This window comes from Dipodomys merriami, unplaced genomic scaffold (assembly GCF_024711535.1).
Source record: "Dipodomys merriami isolate MVZ:Mamm:240054 unplaced genomic scaffold, mDipMer1.0.p SCAF_4, whole genome shotgun sequence".
NCBI lineage: Eukaryota > Metazoa > Chordata > Mammalia > Rodentia > Heteromyidae > Dipodomys > Dipodomys merriami.
In genome coordinates, this window is record NW_027205603.1 from 33043437 (window position 1) to 33065963 (window position 22527).

At 39.0% G+C, this 22527-nt stretch overlaps 1 protein-coding gene across 2 annotated transcripts in view; it reads right to left on the reverse strand.

Annotated features, from left to right (window-relative positions):
- Positions 1–22273, reverse strand: part of Tox (thymocyte selection associated high mobility group box) — a 308061-nt gene extending 285788 nt beyond the window's left edge. The window contains exon 1 of one of the 2 annotated variants that reach the window (XM_069990773.1): positions 21832–22273. In XM_069990773.1, coding sequence (XP_069846874.1) covers positions 21832–21933 — 102 coding nt within the window. In that variant the 5' untranslated portion in view covers positions 21934–22273. Of the gene's footprint in view, positions 1–19992; positions 20165–21831 lie in introns of those variants that run through there. The other variant, XM_069990774.1, reaches the window with a different exon arrangement.
- Between the last annotated feature and the right edge of the window lie 254 nt (positions 22274–22527).

Consider the following 22527-nt stretch of genomic DNA (forward strand, 5'->3'; position numbering starts at 1 on the left):
ATAAATCTGCAAGTGGGACAGGAACCTATTTTAATCAAGATGACTGAGTCTGTCTGCTTAGCTTGCTAAATCCCTGGATCCTCCCAGCCTTCGTGGACTCTGGCCACCTGCCTCTGATTGTATCCTCTTTCTGATTCCCAAACTCCATTTCCAACTTAAGATCTTTGACATGCCCCCTAGCACAATGAAACTTTAAATGTTTTATTATTTGCTACTTTAGTAAACTCCAGTTTCTCCTCAGTCACAAATGGTTCCACTCAAGACAAATAAAGTAAAGGCCTCTTTAAGGAACTGGTGAAATGGATTTCAGAATCTGCTGAGTTTAGCTCCTTGGAAATTCACTGAGCCATGCTTGTCCATCATTATTCTTAAAATGGACGCAATAATATTTCTTCTTGTGGTATATAATAAGTGACAAGTATGTTAGGTTTCTAAATTTGATGTCTATAGACTCTTTTCATAGTAAGGGAGTGGTACTGAAACAAAGCAATGGATGCCTTACTTCTTGGTCTACAAAGAGTCTTCGAAGGTATTGATCACTTCATCTGAGAGAAACGAAAGGTGAGAGTTAAGTAACTCGCCCTTCACCTTGCTCAGCTCTTTACTATATAGGTCCTGGAATCTCTCCTCCATCTTTCTCATTCTACCCATACAAGCTACAAATAGAGCAATTAGTGAACCCATTTCATCCTCATCACTAATCAGAAACCTAAGAAGTTACCTGGAGAAGAGTAGCAAATGTTCTGGTACCAAATAAATTAACAATTATGTTGTTTTCAGAACTATGTTTATACATTTAAACACTGATAAAAACTGAGGTTTGTAACTGATTATCTATATGTTTCTGGAAATCTGACATTATGGACTTTATAGGAAACCACATGTTAGAATATTAGCATTTGGCTCAAATAGTTATAATTTTTCAAAGGGGAAGGGAGAACTCTCTGTTGGCATTTGACAGAAGGAAACACATAAGGTGATTATGTTTTAAATATCTCCTATTATTTACATTTTAAATGTCATAACTTTATATGGGACTCACTAATATGTAGTTGTTCTAATATAAGTATAGTTTGGGAATAAAATAAAATGAAGAAAAGATTCATTAAGTTAAAATAACAGACTGTGCCATATGGCTTTCAAAGTCAACCAAACCTCATGTTGGAAGACTCTCAAAGACCCTAAGAACTGGCTGCTGAGAGAAAGAGAGGGGGGAAGGGAGAATATTTTTCTTTGTAATGTAAAAGAAATATTCTTGGTTTTGTTATTAAATGTAAATGTATTCCATATTTGAATATATGGTATTCCAGTTTCTCTTTAAAGTCATGGAGTGGGTTTGTATTCTATTTTCCCATAAAATGCCATTATGGAGACGAGAAAAGCTTTTGAGTAAATTATTTGAAGTAGAATATCTTGAACACCTCTTTCTGGGAGAAGCAGGCTCTAACACGGGGTGATGTCATAATTCTCAGGTTGCTACAGACATAAGCACAAACTATTGGTGTTGTTGTTTTTCACTTCTTTCTCTTTGATAAAGATCAGAAGTAAGATCCAACCCTCATGAAACAAATAGGTCTAATCCTGCAAGAGTTATAATGAAGTCCTTAGAATTATTATAAATGGTTGAACATTAAAAATTCATCAGCAAAGAGAGAGGGGTGCTTTGTATTTGTGGTGTTCTGAATTTAAACACAGTCCACTAAGAATGGCTGATTGTCCGGAGGAAGCGCTGCTGATGGCAACAGCAGGTCTGCAAATGGTGTATGGAGAAGGTAATGAGAATTTTAGAAGCATATTTCAGCCCATATAATAAAGTAATTGTGGAAGTGTAATTGCAGTCTGCTTCCATACCATATTAGGGTAAGGAATGAGATGGTAAGAAAATATGAGATCCACAGAATTATTTTATAAGCCATTGTCTGCGATGACTGTCACCCAGAAAACATAGAATTTGTCAGAAAAAAATAATTTAAAAACGCGCAACAGTGTTTACCTTTTGAAATCCATTACGATGAACCTGAACAAAATGAGCAGTGATTATGTTACCATTCTACAAACACTCTGAACTTGTGAATGGTTTCAGATATAATAATCATGTTGAATAATGTTAAGCTACTGATTGCAGCCCCTGAAAGCATTAACTGGAAAGCTGAGTACAATCCCCATTGTTTATCTTTGAATGATACCTAGCTCATATTTCTGAATATTTAAATATTTGCAAGATTAGAATTTCAATTTTTAAAAATTTATTCCTTTAGCTACTTCATAAACAATCACTTTTGGCTTAAGTTACCAAGTTACTACATCCCACAGGCTATCAGTTTCTCTCCCAGAAAGACTAGAGAAAGGGCAAGGAATGCTATTCTGTTCTCAGCTCTGTCATCTGGTCAACAGGAATGGAAAATGTAGGGACGAACACAGGGACATTCCAGTCTTACTGGTGATCATATTTAGGTGGAATATTTAAGCTGTCCATTACTTTCTCAGTTCACTCTTCTGTTACTTAAATCACATCTAAGATTATTACTTTGATAGTACACAGGTTTTTATTATCTTCACAATTTTAGCCCACGTTCTGGCACATAGTAACAGCTCAGAAAACATTAAGTGAGTAAATAGCCAATACATTCAGACAGGCACATAAGGATCTTTCTAGTCAGTAGTCAACCATACACATGAAGATTCTATCTCCCAGTGTGTGAAATGATACCTTTTCTTCAGAAGGGCCCCAACATTAGATAACAAATGAGTGTGTCTACAAATGTGGGTATAGGCAATGCTGAAAATGTTCATCTACCTACAGACTTTCTAAGAGGAAAAACATGTTTACCAATACTAGGAAATACTTGTGATTTGTATATGCTGTTTTTGAAGAATTCATTTAAAACTATCAGATTTAAGAACTCAGAACAACAAAACCCACCCTGATTTAATGCTATGTTATGGACATCAAGTAGATTGACATTTCCCAGCAAATCCTCCATTCACCCACATGAAATCTATCCATCCACCCATTCTCACCAGAGATATGGTTTTCCCAAGAAGACACAGGACTCCACTGAAGTATATCCTAGGCAAAGTTAGGTCAGCTATTCAGAAAAAGAACACATCGTCCACAGATGGGGGGGCGGGGAAAGGAGGGGGGACACAAGTAGGGAGAAAGAGCTCCAGGAAATGGGCATCTAAGAAAGTAATTTTAAGGAATCTTGAAAATATTTTCAATTGTCTCACAAATTACATCCACCAGTGATGAAATGGAGAGAGGAAAAGAGGGGAAGAAAATCTATGTTTCGATTATTTCTAACATTAGAGGTCCCACTCTGTCTTACATTGGCTCCAAGTACATAACACCTCCATTGTAAAATACCTCCAATCCATTGCCATACTTGTTCAATTTCATCATGATCCATTCCTTTATGTGGACTTCCCAAGTTCTTAGGCTGGGCTCTCTACAAATGTCTAACAATATAATAGCACCCTTGACAACCTTCATCCATACTGAAGCATCATCAACCTGTTCTTAGGAACCAAGGGATTTTTCTCTCCCAACTCTGCCCAGGATATCTGACTTCCTAACTCTTCATCATGCCTCCTTTTAAGTCCTGGTATTACTCTGCTAGGGCAACCATCAGTTATTAAGCCCTAGCTAATGCCCCTTTAAGTTTACACTTAGATCAAATATACTCTGACACAATTTCCTATCAAAGTAGAGAACTAATAGAAATCAGGAAAGAAGTAGGATGAGTCAAGCATTTCAATTCCATTCTCTGAGGCAGAGATAACCTAACTAATGGAGTTCCCTCAAGGTCTCTGATCCATTTTTAATAATAAGGTCAAAGGAACATAATGTTCCCTTATGCTTCTCAAATTCATATGTCTAGGAGCAAAGCACCATACCACGGCAGTAGATTCTCCCTCTCACTGCAGATCAAAGCCAGGATCTCAGGAATACTAGGTAAGTGTTTTACCACTGAGCTATAGCTATAGCCCCAAAGCCACATATTTCTAAATATGCAATCTTAGCCCTATAGGACTGATGTAGAAAGCAGTAGTATTTCTTTATTTCTCTATACTCTTCCAGTTCCTTCATGTACAAATCCCGTTATTCATTAGACCACTTCTGAAGGGAAATAAAATTCAAGAACTTGACAAGTAGGTATTGGAAAACTGTAGAATACCTTTAAAAGCACTGACAGAAAACTCTGAGTATATTTGTACACTTTATTATATTCTCTAAATTTAGTAATGATATATGTATTTTATCACTGAGCAAGAAAGTTCGGGAATATTAACACCAGTTAGAACAGGTTGGAAATTAACACATCAGGTATACCAGTTAAGTATTTGTTAAGTATCAATATTGATACTAAAAACTGGGCATATCATTCCAAAATATCCTCCTATGGACAACAACATTGTAGTGGGCATTAAGAAGTTAGACATATGTGTGTGTGTATGGTATGTGTGTGCATGTGTGCTTACTAGGGATGGAACCCCGGGCTTCACACATTCTAGTAGGCAAGTGTTCCACCACTGAACTACATCCCAGCTCAAGAAGTTAGATTTTCTTTCTTTGTTTTTGCCAGTCCTGGGGCTGAAGTCAGTGCCTGGGCACTGTCCCTGAGTTTCCTTTGCTCAAGTCTAGCACTCTATCACTTGAGCTACAGTGCCACTTCTAGCTTTTTCTGTGTATGTGGTACTGAGGAATCAAACCCAGGGCTTCATGCATGTTAAGCAAGCACTCCACCACTGAGCCATAATCCTATCCAAGAAGCAAGATTTTAATAAAACTTTACCCTTTGTCTAATGTATAAAATCTCTAAAAGGTCTATCTACAGTAAGAAAAATCAGCAAAAACAGCAATAATTAGTCACTCATATTAACAAGTGATCCCTCTAGAAAATTCTCCTTAATATGTTCTTTGTTTAAGTAACATTTATTTTCTTGTAAAGGTTATGTACAGAGGGGTTACAGTTATATAAGTAAGGTAATAAGTACATTTCTTGTCGAACATTGTTACCCCCCTCTTGTTTTTTTGCACTTTCTGTCCCCTCAACTTCCCTCCCCCACAAGTTGTAAAGTTCATTTCTAACATAGTGTCTTGTGAGTATTGCTGTTGCATTATCTTTTGCCCATTTTGTTATTCCCCTTCCTTCCCCAAATCAGATAAACATATATACAAAGTATCAAAATACACAGGGTATCAAAATTAAAAAAAAGTGACAACAGGTAATAAACCAAAGCGGGAGTGGAGGGGTGGGAGTTGTGATTGAAAGAAAAAAGCATTTCATACAGTACATTAAAAAATATCTCCTCGTTTCCACATCTTGGAGTTTATTTCGATTGGTCACAGGTACATAGGTAGTGAGCTATAGTGATCCTCTGCTAGGACTATCCTAGATATATACTAATTATTACAAATGAAAGAAACCATAGAGCCTATGTTTCTTTGGGACTTACTTACTTCACTTAATATGATTTTTTTCCAAGTCTTTCCATTTCCTTCTGAATGAGGCAATGCCATTCTTTCTGATGGAAGCATAGAATTCCATTGTAATCTATATATCTATATCTATACCATATTTTCTTGATCCATTCATCTATTGAGGGGCATCTGGGTTGGTTTCCTATCTTAGCTTTGGTAAATAATGCTGCAATGAACATAGTTGTGCTGGTAGATTTAATGCGGCCTCAAACGCTTAAACATAGGTTCCTCAAAAGACTAAACACATTGCTTCCCTATGGTCCAGCAATACCACTCCTGAGCATTTACCCAAATGATCACAAACAAAGCCACACTAAAGCTACCAGAACAACTATGTTCAATAGTATGTTCTTAATACAGTCAAACACTAGTCCACTGACAGTATGCGATCTGAGTTGCACCCCAACATCCCCTAATACAGCGGGCACCATTGCCCACTTGTGATGTCTCAGCCCTCAACCTCCCTATAGAATTTAAACCAGCAGTCAGGTTCCCCATCACAGTAGCTCTTCACTTCTGGTCTTCGGCAGCCTTACGGTGGAAATGTTGCAGCTTTCCACCAGAGGAAAACGTTTTATGCAGGAATAATTAGTGTTAATATGTGTCTCAAAGAAGCAGAATTCCGTCACTCATCACATTTCCATTTGTGCTCCTACTGGGAGAGAACAAGTGCCAAATTTAAACACTGAATTATAGTTTGATACCTACACATCACACATAAGAAGCATGTTTTTGTCTCCTTTCCTGACTGTAATATTCTGCTAATACAAATAACTCTGTTGCTTTGCTTCTTCTGTTGTTTTCCTGTTTTGTTGTTGTTGTTAGTGGTGTTGGTGAGTTTTAGTGCTGAAGGCCAAATGCAGGGTCACAGGCAGGCTAACTATTTGGTTACTACTTAGTCAAACACCAGACCTGTGCTTATTTAAAGTTATCATCATGAAGGGTAGAAAATCTAAAGAGAATAATTCAAAATGCTAAAAGTAACTAATCTCTTTCTCTGTGTCTAATTTTGAAGGCCAACTGATATAACCATCTCTTCCAGGAAGCAACGGGGATTCATTCTTCCATCTTCAACTCATTATTTCTCCTACACTCTCAGCTGACCTCAGATCTTCTGTCACTCAGTTACACTGCAGCTGCATCATGATTATTTATATTCTTCCCTTGATCAGACACATGGAGGCTGAAGCCAGATCTTACCCTGCCCCCTTCAAACTCAGAGAAAGGTTTTGCCTCTAATTGGTGTTCAATAAATGCTTCTCAATTTCTCAAAACGTATTGTTTGCCCTATAACCAAGGCCCAAAGCTTCCTAACAAGTGCATTCCAACTAAAAGTCTACTTAGGCTGAAATATTCTCATTTCACCCTTGTGCAAATATTTGCATGGGAATGCATTGGAGCTACCTGAAAATAACAAGTTTTAATGGAAACAGGACCACAGCCTTAAGTGAGGCAACCAAAATAGGGACTACTTTAAGACTTTTACTGAAACATTCTCTGCTTGATCAAGTTCATTACCAGAATATCATCTTTAAAGTGAAAAGCATTCAGCTGAATGCTTTTTTTCATTTTGTAAATAGATTTCCCCCCTCGCCTCAGCTCTCACCAGAAAGTACAGAATAGTCTTGCATAACATTAGAAAAATGTCACCCCATAATATAGAAAGCTAAAGTTTTCAAATAAAATAGAATTTTCTTCTTTAGTATCTTAAAGGAATAATAGGCTCATCCAACAGTAACTATCCTACACAGTATATAATATTAAGGCCGTATCATGAGTATGTGTGCAATTTGGTATGGTCTAAAATGTGTTGTGATCCATCACATACTAGATCCCAGAATAAAGTTAGATCCTCATGGGCTATCCAAATGCTACAAAGTTACTATCATTTCAACATTGTCTTCTTTACTATGGTTACATTTAAAATTATTCTGACACTAATCTTTCTCTCACCTATTCAAATTGACAGAGATACATAGCTATGTGCTAAATAACTACTCAAGAGCCAAACTTTCACATTCAATCAAGTGAAAAATTATATACAACATATTCATTAAGAATCCCCCCCTTCCTCTCCTCCCCACACCCTGTTTTTACATTAATAGATTCTGGGACTTGAACTGGGCCTGGACACTGTCTCTTAGCTTTTCTTCCAGCTGTTTACTGACTAATTAAAGACAGAATGTCAAGGACTTTCCCTCCCCAACAAGTAATAATCTTGAGATCTCAGCATCCTGAGTGGCATGAGCCACTTAAACACAGCTTCCATTAATAAGTCTTGATCTATCTAAGATTATTATAGCCAACATTACATTACTAAGTTTTGCTGTACTTTGAAATCTCACACATATAGTGTTGCAGATACCTTAGTGGGACCAACAGAACTTTACAATCACTACATCTTACCAAAGTAATAATAAGCAGAAATAAATCTTTGACCTTCTACCAACTGAGGAGTCATTGTTCTAAGAAATTAACATTCAGGTATTTATTAACAGTCATTTTACAAGAAGCATCATGTCCTTGCTATATTTATAAAAATTCAGACACAATGTTGTGCAATGCAACCTCTCAGAAACATTCTTTCTTCTTTAGCCCCCTGATTATCCCCCCAGACAGTCTTCTCTAAAGATTTGTAAATTGTAGACAGGTAATTGACCTCAGTAAATTGTTCCACTAACTTACATATTTTGTTTCTTTTCTAAGTACTTTAGGGTGGGGGTGTAGTGTAGGAGACTGGGAGAAAGACAAATACACTTCTTTATGGCAAATGCCATAAGAAAAATATGCTCTGGCAGACTTTTCCCAAGTTGTAATGAAAAAAAAAATTACATCATGCAAGTATATTCTAAGTGCAGAGAGCAAAAGAAAGAAGTCTCTAAATAGAATTCTGTTCCACTTTCCAACTCCTCAGCTAAGGGAACACAAGTGTTTCACTTTAGAAATGAGTAACAAATGGCTTCAGTACACATACACCTTTCTCTTTTTTGGAAAATCTGCACACAAAAGAGTATTTTTTGGTAAGACTGACCTGCAGAGATAGGGAGCTAAGCAGAGTCATGAATTCACTCACTCTGATATGCACACATGATACGCAATTAAAATCTCCATTCACATTCCTGCCGGCTTGTCAATCACAAGGAAAGCCTTTTTGACAACATTCAACCAAGCGTACCAACTAAAGGCTCCACAGGAACTTAAACAGTAACAGCTTTTCTTACTAGCAAGAACAGGATTTCTTACCAAGATTGGGTTCAGTTTCTAAGAAATCACTATGCTGTGAATTTGAGGATCCTTCATTACAAATGAAAATGTTGTCAAGAAGAATTTTTCTAGCCAGCTATCTGATGTCATACCTGGAAAATAGATGTGTAAAAACAAAAAGAATTCTAGCCTTTTCAAAGGAAAGAATCTTTATTTTTTTTCCTGTTTAGAACAAGGAACCATGATCTTATAAAGCAGTTTACTGGGAGAAAACAGGTTATGTCTAACTCATTCTTAATGTGTTTTTCCCCCAACTGGAATTTAAATTACAAAAAAAATTATCAAAAGTCTAAACTCAAAAAAGGTAAAGAAAAAGCGGCCAAGCAGCAGCTTATGGACCAATGAGAAAATGAATTTTTAATCGTGAGAAGAATATGTAGCTTGTGAGAAATATTGCATGCATCAAGCCTTTCAATTTATGGTACTCTATAGAAAATATTATGCACATAAATTCTGTCCAGATGAACCCAGAAGGTACTCTGCTCATAACTTAGTTTCTGTTGAACATCTAATCAAAGACTGTGCCCTTCCTAATAGCGTATTAGTGTGCTTTAAAGCCATAAATCCACAAAAACAGGGCCCAGGAAAATTGAATACAGGATGCTTGTTAATCTGCTGCTGTGTCTGTTTTGAGCAACTAACCTTGGATTAGAAATTTGAAACAAGTTAATACTATCAGATATTGAAATATTTGTCTTCTGACTTATCAGGCACTGTGACTGAGAAACCAGATGCATCCTGACCATTACGAGTCATGACAAATTGCCTTGCTAATGAACGTTACACACTGAAAGTACTATAACTGATTAAACTACAATTTCCCACTGCCAGATAGAGAAAGAGTTGGAGACTCCAGCAGTGGGTGACTCTGATATTATGCCAACAGGCCTTCAGGGCACAGTAAGTTATTTAGAAAAAAACATTCACAATTCCATATGAACATATTCTGAAAACCTGTGTGTATACAACAGGTTTTTAAAGCACATTAGATCAAACAGCATAGTCTGGAGCTGACAAGACATGAAAAATAGATGTGTCTTAACTATTTGGTATCCTTACAAATATTCATTAAAGAATATTCTCTGATAGGGGTCTCTCTTTCGCTCTCTTTCTCTGCTATCTATCTATCTATCAATCCTCTCTCTTCCTTTTCCTGTTCCCCCTCCCCCCCAAAAAAAACCCCACATTGGGTGTGCTTTGCATTTCACATAAAATCTTTCTTTTGTCAGTTCCTTTGTGGGTGCAAAATTGGCAGCAGTTCAAATTCAAAGTACTCCTATTCATTTACTGACCAATGTCATTGTAGTTCACATCAGCCAGAGAGCTAAGCTCTAAAAAAACATAAAAGACTTGCTTCACCATGGACGAATAATGTGTACATTTTTACAGAGCTTAAACCTTAATGCTTTCTCTGCAACTAACAATACAGTATATCTTATCATGCCTTTTTCACAAGCAGGCAGCTGCTGAAACGCTTGCCACTTCAAAATATCAATTGCTTGCCAGAGTTGTCCTCAACACACCCTGTCAAACTCATGTATATTGTGCAATGAAAATGGTGCAGGGCTGAAAGCTAGAAATTGTGTCAAATTCTGCTGTAAGGGAATGATGTGCAAAGAACAATGTATGACAACCGTAGAGACTACAAACAATGGCACTGGAGCCAGGGACTTCATAGATCACAACTGTGCCTGTACATATTTTAGTGTAGGCATTATATATTTAAAGCATGACAAATGTACCATTGTACACTGGGTGCTGCCCACATGGATGCTCCTCCCACCCGAGCTCCTGATGATGGGAACATAGTGAAATTTCATTTTTTTCCTCCTCTTAAACACTTAAGGTTCCTGAATCATGAAGAAAACACACACACACACACACACACACACACACACACACACACACACACACATACACACATACACACACATACATACACTTCTCAAAATCAGTAAAATAAATAAATAAAACAAAATAAAACCCAGAAGACAATAACATAAGATGGGAAAAGAGATCTTGCTCACTTAACGTTTTGGCTTTTCTCTAAGGACACAAAAAGCAAGGGTTATCTTAAACACTAACTGAGGCTATGAAGACAACTACACTATCACTGTGCCTATAAATTATTGTCTACCTAATTTCAATGCAGATAAGTGCTGGCTTATTGATTTGCATGATTTTTCCAGCAAACTGGAAATCCCTTGTGACTATGTTCTTTGTGTGCAGAAAATATGGCTTAAGAAGCTTTTACTATTATTGCTTTCCTAAGCCAAAAGAACAATTAAGAAAATAATATGTCATGACTGTATCAGGTCTATAAACTAACACTGATTAATTTCTATTTACATTTTAAATATCTCTTTCCACTGCCCAGGTCATTGTGTATACTTGAAATGATTCTAGTTATTGAAAAGTTGACTTCCTTCTAAATATCTGTTTAAATTGCATGTAAATTTTAAAAGAAAATTTTCATTCTGGTACAAACCTACTTAATTATAAAAGGGTTTATGGCTATAACAATTTGACACTAATCAGTTGATGACTGTGGAAACAGCAACACGTTTATGGCATAAGATTAGTATGACTATATAATAATCTCTTTCTAGCTTAGGTAAGAAAACCTTTATCACACAAGTAGCTTGGAGTGGACTTAACTGACTAGGAGGCTGAGGGAACTGCACAGATATGCTGTTGAGGTGTTAATAAATATTTTGGAAAGAGAAGAAGTAGTTTAGGTGCTTAGGGGTACTGACCTTTGCTGTGTTGATTAGTAGGACAATGATGCATTATTAACATGAAGCAGCTGTACCTGAACTGCTGCCATGAATATAATAGCCTTTTATAGCCATCAGGGGAGAGAGGTAGGAGGCCTCTATTAACCACTAGACATGATTAGCACATTATGTGAACTTTAGTAGGCAAATTATCTCTTATTGAAATATAATGTTGGTTATGACTAATTGTAAACATGATTTTTAAAACTTCTCAGTACAAAATGCCAATGTTTTACAACCAATTCAGCTCATTATTGGCTGGTAATGGATGAGGAAAACTGGTATCATAGTGGGAAGTCCTTCCAGGAGCTGAATCTCAGAAGGCAGAATCTCAGAAGCCTGACTTTAAAATTATCTAGCATTACAAGTTCAGTGGTATTAGCACACTTGCAAACTTTCTCTAATTAAGGAAAACTGCATGAATTAGAAAAGCTACTTTGGGATCTTCTCTTTTTTTGTTGTTCCTTTTTATTACTTTAAGCAGTTCTTAAAAGATTAGTTTTGCAGTAAATTTTTGAGTTACCTTGAAAAATAACAGCATAATTTATTTCAAAAAGCTTAATTTTGGGAGAGGAAAGATTATCCCATTAGCCTTAGTAACTGAACACAGCTCTGAGAGTCCATTATGAACAGTCTTTTATGCCCGAGCAGAAAGTCATTAACATAAAATAAATCATTAGCTTTGATATTAAGCTTCTACTATCTGCAGGTTTCTATGATTAATGTTCATGACTGCATCTGCCAAATGATAAAATATACTTTTCATTGAAAGGTTATCCTGCCTCTTGATTATTAACATTTCTCTTTATACAATTGTTACTGGCATTTTAGGCTGAGGAATATTGGCATCAAAAGGAAGAACTATTTTTTTTTGAACATATGAAGACCCCAGTGCAGACAACATTTTACTCCATCAATTTTTAAATTCACCATTACATTGAGTTAAAAGACTTAAAGAAATCAGGCAGAACAGAGATATTCTTTAATGTAACAGCACTCTCTTTAGACCCAGTTGGCCCATTCACTAATCAATCTTGTTCATCCTTTTCCAAATCTCTGACTCATATATATTAGAGGAAGATACAGGAAAGCCCTTCCCTCTTACCAGTTATTGTCAACTTTTATCTTATCTTCTTATATTGCAAAACAGGCATCTGTCCCTCATCAATAGCAACTCTTTCATTAAGTGCCAGGCCTTTGAATGTGGAGAAGGGCAAAGGGACCGCCTGGGGCTAATCAAGATCTGAGGGAGGCAGATTACAGATGTACCTACACAGGCCCCTTTTACCCAAATTTGTCCTCAACCCCACCCTCACCCCTGCTCCCAAATTCTCCCTTTTACTCCATTCCTGTAAGTATCACCAGTCTACAACTTTTAGGCACACCTTTATTCTACCAGTGCTAGCAGAAATAGAATATCTGGGCTGAGTTCAGAATCCTACTAAAGCTTATTATTCTTTAAATTTTAGAGCGTCTTTCATCACAGGATTGCAAAATAATGTACTGCTACCAGTTCCTTAATTCTTAAAAGGCTACCTGGATACAAAGAGAAGTTATTTTCTCTATGGAATACATGGAAGATTGGGACACAGATGGATATAGATTTTAATGTCTCGAAACTTTTACCAGCCACATGGCAAAACCAGGCTTGTCCAGAAAATGAGAGATAAAGAGAGGTAATCACATACTCTCCTGCTCAGTTTTATGCTGCTCCTGTAATAAGTCAACACAGGTGTAAGGGTACTTGGTTTTCATCTCACACTATCAACAAAAAGAATCTTTGCTTGAGAAGGGCGTAGGGTTTTCCTCCAAAAGACCTATTCCTCTGATCTTATTAATGGCCAATTAAAGAGCTCGCTTGATAGGCATTTTTTGCTGTGAAATATGTCTAAGTTCCTTAAAGGGAGGTGATTATGAGAGATTCCAAGTAGTTGTGACAATTACCTTCCTTCATTGCTGCTGTTATACATTGATGGAATCTGCCATTGAGGATCAATTCTTTTGAATTTCTTGTCTGAAACAGACCTAGCACCAAATAGTACACATATATACACAGAAATACTGGTGTGTGATCACTAGAGAATGTACACACATATGTATGCATACATACACACACACACACACACACACACACAATTCTCTGGTGTAAGAAGCCTCCTGATAGTGACAACCTCTAGACTTTCATGAAAACATATGTAGGAAGAAGATGATTTCATCACCACCATGGACCAAACACAAGTAACTTGCAAGTTCTCACAGTTATTTAAACTAAAGGATACTTTCTTGACCACTGGCAAAGCTTTTTATCAACTATAGCCTTCATTACTTAGGTGTCTTTTCACAAAAGGTTCATTAAAAGCCATAACTGCCTAGCTACTTGGGAAGCTGACATTTGAGGATTGCAGTTCGAAGCTAGACCATGAGATTCTTCTCTCCAATTAACCACTCAAAAACTAGAAGTGGCACTGTTGCTCAAGTGATAGAGTGCTAGCCTTGAGCTCAAAGACGCTCAAGGGATAGATCCCAGGCCCTGAGTTCCCTGAGTTCAAGACCTAAAACAGACCAAAAATTTTAAAAAGAAAGAAAGAAAGAAAGAGGGAGGGAGGGAGGGAGGGAGGGAGGGAGGGAGGGAAGGAAGGAAGGAAGGAAAGAAAGAAAGAAAGAAAGAAAGAAAGAAAGAAAGAAAGAAAGAAAGAAAGAAAGAAAGAAGGAAAAGCCATACCTGAAGAATGAAAATCGATATAAACAAATGTTATACTAACAACTCATAAGTGAAATACGGACAAAGAGAAAAACATTCATGGTGTCATTGGTTCCATGCCTTTGGTTATAGTAAATATATCTATGTATCAGAGTTGACTTTTCACAAGCAATATGAAAATCTGAGGAATACTTTTAGAAGTTTAAACTTTTTTCATCAGGCAAGGCAAACTTGCCACAGATCAAACTAAAGAGGCAGGGAAAAGGTCACTCACTACCTCCACATAAGCAAGCACCGTTTCTTTCTAGTAGAGCCTGCCCCACTTCCATCTTTCGGCTACCCATCAGCATCCAAGCACAGAGCAATATAATGTTCCCATTTTCAAAATGAATGCTGTAGGGAGAAACACATTATAACTAGGAAAATCTCATTCAGGTTAATGTGAATTCCATGTCTCAAAGTATTATGGAAGAACTGCTATAATTAACAGTCTGTTGGCACTTTCATTATAAACCACATTTCTAAGCAGTTTGTAACTTGACTGTTTTAATGAGAAATTGCTTTTCAGGATAAAACTTGGCATAGCGGATTTCAAAAAAAAATTCTGAAATACATTAAGGCAGATGTAAGCCATAGCTTTTTGGCATTCTTGATTCCTGGTAAATAGGCCACGTAACACAAACCGCTTACCTACCAAGGGAGACGGGTGACTATTGATTTCATAGATACTTGTTCAAAGAATATCAATAGAAAATATAGCAATAACTGCAAAGTGAGAGCAAATGAAAGAAAAACATGGCACCCTTAAAGTTGGTAAAACAAATAGCTCATGTGAACATTCCATTTAAATAAACAAGTTCAAGTATTTGGATCCTTCAGACAAAAGCTACAGCTAGGATTGTCACAGCCATAGAACTTAAAAATGATGGTGTACCGCAGTCTTCTTTAAGCCTAAAAGTATACATTTTAGATTCTTATGTATAGAAATATACAATATGAGTTCTATCCTAAACAATAACTGATCTAGTTCTTAAATGTGATGGTGAAGAACATTGAATCCATTCACAAAAATCACATTTCATTTTTATTGAGGCATAAAGTAGAACATCCTACCTTATGAGTTCGTGAAAATCTTAAGATTCACATTCAGATAGATAACTTAAAATACAGGAAGGGATATAATCCAAAAAGTATTTCAACCACAAGCTGGTGGCTCACCTGTGTAATTCTAGCTACTCAAGAGGCTGAGATATGAAGATCACAGTTCAAAGGCAACCAGGAAAGTTCGTAAGACTATTATCGTCAATTAACCGCAAAAGAAAAAAAAAAGCCAGAAGTGAAGAAATGGCTCAAATAGTAGAGCACTAGCCTTGAGTGAAAAAGCTAAGGGGCAGTACCCAGGCCCTGAGTTCAAGCCCTAGGACCAGCACAGCACAATCATTCACACACATGCATACGCATGTGCGCTCTCTCTCTCTCTCTCTCTCTCTCTCTCTGTCTCTGTCTCTCTCTGTCTCTGTCTCTGTCTCTGTCTCTCTCTCTCTCTCTCTCTCTCTCTTTCTCTCTCTCTCTCTCCCCCCCTCTCTCTCTCACACACACACACACACAATTGTGTTTTAATTAAGTTCTACAGAGCCAACTCTTCCCATTTTAGCTATCTGTGAATGTTCTTATGGGGTTCCCAAAGCATGCTGACCCTTCTGATCTCTGAAAGAGTAACCTGCCTAATCTCCTGCATGCCAACTAAGAACCACCACTCATGGGTAATAAAATGGAGATAGATAGCTTAGAAAGGCCAGCCTTGGTTGTTTTTTCCCTTTCTACCACATATCCAAATTTTATTAGTTTTTCACTGTATGATCATGCCATTCATTCAGATTACGAATAGGAAATGGACAAGAGCATAATTCAGGATTTTTTAAAAAGTGGATGGTAGATTCTAATTAACCTGAAAATAGAACCAAAGTACAGGAAGAAAGATGGATATGTAAAGGTGGTTGTAATTATGGTCATGGTAAACAGGAAAGGGAGCAAGGCATCCAGGAGTACCACATCCCTGAGTTAGTTTTAAGTGAAAACTAGAGAGGAGAATAATAACACCAGTATAGTCCCAGGAGAGCAAGTGGTTGGGAAAGGCTAGCGGTAGGATGTAAGAGGCCCCAAAGGACCCAAATAGACTTGCTGCTGACTCTTGACTTGAATCAGAGAAGGATCAAAACTACCTTCATTGCCTTTTCAACTGTCTGGTATCCTAGCAATAGGTTGACAGCATTAGTGTAAATAATCTTCCACAGCTAAAGAAGCCCTTCCTTCCCCCAACACACTCACCATTTTTCAGGCCATTCTTCTTGAGTGAGACCATTACAGATATACACAAAATAGTATGACATGACCCTAGAAATAGCTTCCACACAGCAAAACAAGAATCTATCAGAAATCAAACGTGGCATCCAGGAAACAACTATTAAATTTGAGAATTTCTTCCAATTTCAAATATTTTGTTTTCCTGATCTTAATCCATTTTCAATCACATCCTGAGAAAGAGGGGAAGGTAAGGGGGACTAGAGGTGTGGCTAAGCAGTAGAGAGCCTGCCTAGCAAGTTTGAGGCCCTGAGTACCACTAACAAACAAACAAGAACAAACAAATAAAAAATACCAACTACACTACTCAATTGTCTATTTAAATATTAGCTTAGTTTCTCTAAGCAAAATATCAACATATAAGATGAAGTATGAGAATTCTAAAATGTATATACTATGATATAAATAACACAAAATCTCCCCAAAGTTCATAATTACAATTCTTTTCAAAAGATATTTAAAAATGGAATTAGTGACAACAAAATATCCCACAAAGTCTAGACAGCTACTTTAAGGCTTTTGTATGCTATATAATTTTGCGATCCAAACTATGATTTCTTGGTTTATGCTCTTTCAGAACTATAAATTCACTCACAACATATTTAAAGACCTCAAAACTGTGGAAAGTGACAGCTAATAAAATTCCCAAGGGAGTTTTAATTATACAAATGACATATGAAGCATCAATTATGAATTTTCCAAAGTTATAGAAGTTATAGAGTTTGATGGAGAAGTAATCAAGCATGATGGTCCAAATTGTCTATAACCTTTCCCTTCCTCCTGGCTGTCTTTGTCTCCCCTCCTCTTTCCATCCTCCTCCTCTTTCTAACATTTTTAATAAAATTATGACTATCAACTCTATCTTAATGTACTTATAGGTCTTATATTTTAGATGTAAGTCTTGCCTCATTACAGTAAATACATAAGACACTATGAACAGAAAATTCAGTTCAACCAAGATTTTGCAAATGAATAGTGATTTTTCAAAAGCTATCCTATACCTAATGTTTACCCTGAGATTTTCAAGCACAGTTCATGACAAATAGGTCCTTTCCCTGACATTTACATGGAAAGAATGTATACATAACGAAAGAATGTACACTGTCCTTTCTCATGGCAATACAAAAGCCCATTATTCTGTATGTTCATTCTTCTTCACTTTGCATACAACTAGTATTAGCATGGGTTTGTGTTTAGGACTTCCCTGATTCAAAATCCACCAGAGGAAGATTCAGGACCTCATGCCACAAAAGCAACCACTGGGAACAGTAAAGCCCATTATTTTCTCTCCCACTGCTGTCTGAGGTCAGCATCCCTGTCATTAGCCATGTCATAACATAATTGTATTACCACTCCTTATGTGGGCAGATACTGAGCAATAACTGAACACATCACATTGTTGTAAAATTGAAAAAGTGTCACATCTTCGTTCTGTTTTAGCATAAAAATCAGTGAGAACAATCTTTAGAAATGACAGTGCACTAAGAAACTGAAAGCAGTTATTATTCTGTAGGTATTTATTTAAACTGATGATTTGACATCTTCAACTAGAATAAAAAATAAGACTACATTTTATTACTGAACACTAATTATGAACTCATTTAATCCAATTTCTTTTGGTAATATTCAATTCAATTAAGGGATAGACTCCTAACTTAAAATAGTCCAATTAGATGAAACTCCACTCCGGTACCTATCTTCCAATGTCTGAATACAACTGGGCTTTCAGTTGCAAGAAGTGAACACTATTCCTGCCAGCCCACATGTTTCTGGCCAGTCTCTGAGCTACACTGGTCTCTCAAAGGCTGACCTATATAGAACATCATGCCATCAGTTCTGGCCGCATGCTTGCCATACCCACCATCACTTGCATTGTTCTGGCCATAGGCTATGTGAAAATAAAGGCAAGTCTGCAGAGTGATATGTTCATAATATAATGTGCTCTTACAATAGATCACTGGTTCTACTGCTTCCCAAACTACCTCCCACAGAGTTTATTAACTGATAAATATAAGTAGTGTTTTGGCAATCTATAGTGCCAGAGTGCTGGAAAGTATCAAGAGTTTAGAAAGAGTCAGGAAGGAGAGCCTTGTTTTGATTAGGATCTCCTCTGATATTGAAAAAAAAGTCACTGAGAAACCATATTTACAGTTACACACCACTACAGCACAGAAAGGTACCGGTTTCCCTGGGATTTAGCACACCAACTTTAAATAGTAAGGGTACTGACAGGTTTACAAGAAAGATAATTAGTAATTTATGATCTTATCACTCTATTAAAAACAAACACCCTGACAAAATGATTGTAATCAACTACGTGTCCATAGCACCTTGCAGGAGAACAGGGTTTATTTTGCAGTCTTGTCTGATAGGAAGTCTGATTCATCCATCTTTGTATTTTTACTAAATGTAGATATAAATTTCTTTCTTCACCTCTTTCAAACTTCTGCTTTTCTTCCACATCTCTGCAAGCCCACTTGAGTCATCACAAAAATGAGCTCAAAGAGTGTGCTGGATAGAAATCTTATACCAATGCTAATCATGTTGGAGCAGGAGAGCCTAGGCTTTGTGGGGCCTCAAGACCTCAGTACATTTAATATGAGCAGGGGATCACTGACTAGTATATTTGATAGACTGCTATATAGGGATGGGCAGGAGAAGAGGTCCCCCGTCCAGGGAGAAAACATTTCCATAAGATCTTTTCCTACTATTAAAAACAACTCTTATGACTTTGCATTTTTAAAAATCCATTATTCCCTGGACAAGTTAAATAAAAGACTTGCAACTAGTCTATAGAATGGAGGGCTAATTTGCATTTAAAAAGAACAGTTTGCCTCTTATATACAGAGTGACTTAAAAGGAACTTAAATGAGCTAGTAAAGAAATTCTTAAGACTTTCCAAATTAATTTATTCAATTCGCAGCACAACCCACTAAAATTATTTAAAGCACTTAATGGGAAAATGATTTAATATATTGAAGTAATTCCTGATTTTCCAAAGCATTTAACTTTTAAATTAAATCTGACCCTACCATCACAAGAATGACGAGTGAAATGTGTATCCAAGTCATTACCTTCTTTTTGAAGCCTAAAATCACTGATAAATTTAATAAGATTTGTCCAGTTTCATTGCCAAAATGGTTCTGATCTGATCGTTTGGATCTAGAAACTGTGGAACAGGTCTTTAATCTTCAAGACAGAACTGCTACTGTATTTATCTTATTTACTAGCAATATGTTCTTTTTATACGCAAAATTTCTGGAAAAAAGAAATAAAACTATCATCACTTATGTTTTAAAAGTCAAAACAGCCTGAGACTCAAAAAAAAACAAAAACAAAAACAAAAACAAAAACAAGTACGGGCAAATAATGAAACTTGATTACACAAACTCTCTCGCGCTTACCGAAGTTCCTCGTACCCTTCAACTTGCCTCTAACCAAAGGGCTCCCAGGAAGTAAAAGCTTTTCTGCCTTGCACAGGATACATCGTTTCCTTCCTTTAACTCTTAAATATCATGAGAACCCAGCACAGCCCTTTTTAGCAAGTCTTACATTGCACAGTGTGGAGGAGCCTCTCTTGACTGTGGTTCACTTAACTCACAACTGTGTGCGTGTATGTGTGTGTGTCGTGTGTGTCGTGTGAGTGTGTGTCTCCACTGACTCCTGGTTGTGAGTCGCAACTCCCGATTGTGGCAGGGTAGGGGGCCTAGAGGCTGGGGATGTTTATGCTGCCCGCTAAACACCTCGATATCACGTTCAAAGCTGTTTGCAGATGCCTAGCCACCAGGCAAATGTTGGTAATCCCAAGGACTTTTCCCCCTGGAAATTCACCAAGGAATCCGCATGCAAAGCGCTTGAGGGGACTGTGAGAATCAGGCGGGTTTAACACCGAGAGAGAACGGGGCGTCTAGAAGGCCCGCCCCGGGGAGCAGAAAACTCAATTCGCCCCGCCATCCTTCTTTTCAGAGGGACTACTAACGCACTTCCAACAAGCCCCAGGCCAGGAGAGCCTTGGCCCTCGGCTCTTCTTGGAGGCCTATCCCCCCCTTCCGCCCTCCCCCCCCCTCGCCTGCACAATCTTCCAGGAGTGAGGGGTGAGACTTCAGGAATTCTTAAAAGTAACCCCTTCCCTAGGTAACCTTGACTGTCCTACCCACTGGCCGGGCCCAGGTCCGCAGCTGCCAGGCGGGCGACCCTTATCCCCCACTCCAGGTCATCAGTTTGGTGCTCTTTGCCTGCGGGGGGGGTCGGTGAAGTGGGGAGGAACCCCTAGTGGGTGGCTCCGGTACCCAGGGTCAGCGGGCTCTGGGTACAGCCCAGTTGGGGATCCGGCTTCAGCCCCATGCTGGGCACCAGAGATTCGGACTTGAACGCGGCGCGCTTGCCGGGCTACCAATGAACTTGCTATGTCCGCGCCCCCCCCCCCCCAAGTGGGACCTGTGCCCCAAATCGTGACCCCGAGGGCCCAATGTAACATCAATACTCCGGGCTCGGCTGCCCGAAGGGGGGAGGGGGGGAGAGGGGAGAGACAGAGAGAGAGACAGAGAGAGAGAGAGAGACAGACAGAGAGAGAGAGAGAGAGAGAGAGAGAGAGAGAGAGAGAGAGAGAGAGAGAGAGAGAGAGAGAGAGAGAGAGAGAGAGAGAGAGAGTGAGAGAGAGAGAGAGAGAGGAGTTGTGGAACAATTTTCACTGGGGCGGCTCTGGGGGTGGGAGTGGACTCTTCACCCCAACTCTTAGCTACTCCCCCGACAACTAATTCGGGGCTAGGACAGGATGCCACAAGCCCCTCGCTGCTCTGGAGACCGAGGAAAAGAAGAAGGAACTGGGAAATAAACTGAATTCTCTTACTCTCCTTCAGTCCGGGACCCCAGACACACCCCCCAAAGTATTCCGTGGTTTTTCTTTTCTTTCTTTCTTTTTTTTCCTAACCCCCCCCCCACCAACCCCCGGCAAACCTAGGCAGGGATTCGGAGTCGCAAACAGCAGGAAGGAAAGAATCCGAGCAAATCGTGTCACTTTCCGCACAATCGCCGTGTTTGGCAAACCCCCGGAGCGGTTCCACAATATTTACTACCCAAGCGCACGCAGGGCTGTTCCGGGCTGCGAGGCGAGCGCGCCCAAGACCAGCCTCCGCCGAGCCGGCCCAGTCCGCACCGCCGACCCCAAGGCGGTCCGGCCTCCGCCGCCCCCCTCCCGGGAACACGCAGCGAGAACACCGCGGAAACAAAAGCAGAACGTTCACCTTGTTGCAATAGTAGGGGTCCAGGCAGGGTGAAGGTCCCAGACACGGAGCGTCGGGTGCGGCGGCGGGCTGAGCTGGAGGTGGATAAAATCTTACGTCCATTTCACTCTCACATCAAGCAACTCCTTTCCTTTTTCTTTTCTTTTTTTCCAAAAAAAAAAAAAAAAACACCAAACAAACAAACAAAAAGTGCTCAGCAAAAACAGAAGCTTAGACGGAACAGAGAGAGGTGTCTGGGCTCGGGAGTCAAAGAAACACCTTCCTTCCCTCACATCCGTTTGTGGTTTGTTTAAGAAGAAGAGGAGAAAAAAAAAAGAAAAAAGAAAAAAAGGGGGGGGGAGAAGCGCTCAACTCTCCCCCAAGCCGGGGCGCGCACCCGTCGGCGCCGAGCGCGCAGCCTGCTCCGCCGCCTCTCGGCCGCCGCTGCCGGGCAGGTAACTTCATGCGCTCATTGTCCCCCCGCCTGCCCGCCCCCCATCCCCGCCTCCCGCGCCCCTCGCCGCCCGGCACGCGCGCTCCGGCTCTCCGGACTGGGCGTTTTATTGGAGACTGAGTTGCTCTGCTTTTAGTTTATTTCCTCCACCTTGGAGGCCGAAGATTGGGGAGTGGAAGGGGGTGGGAGGGCGGGGGAAATCAAGGGAGGAATTGCACTGGGGAGGAGAACGAGCGCCCCAGGCCGAGAGGGGTGCCGAGCGC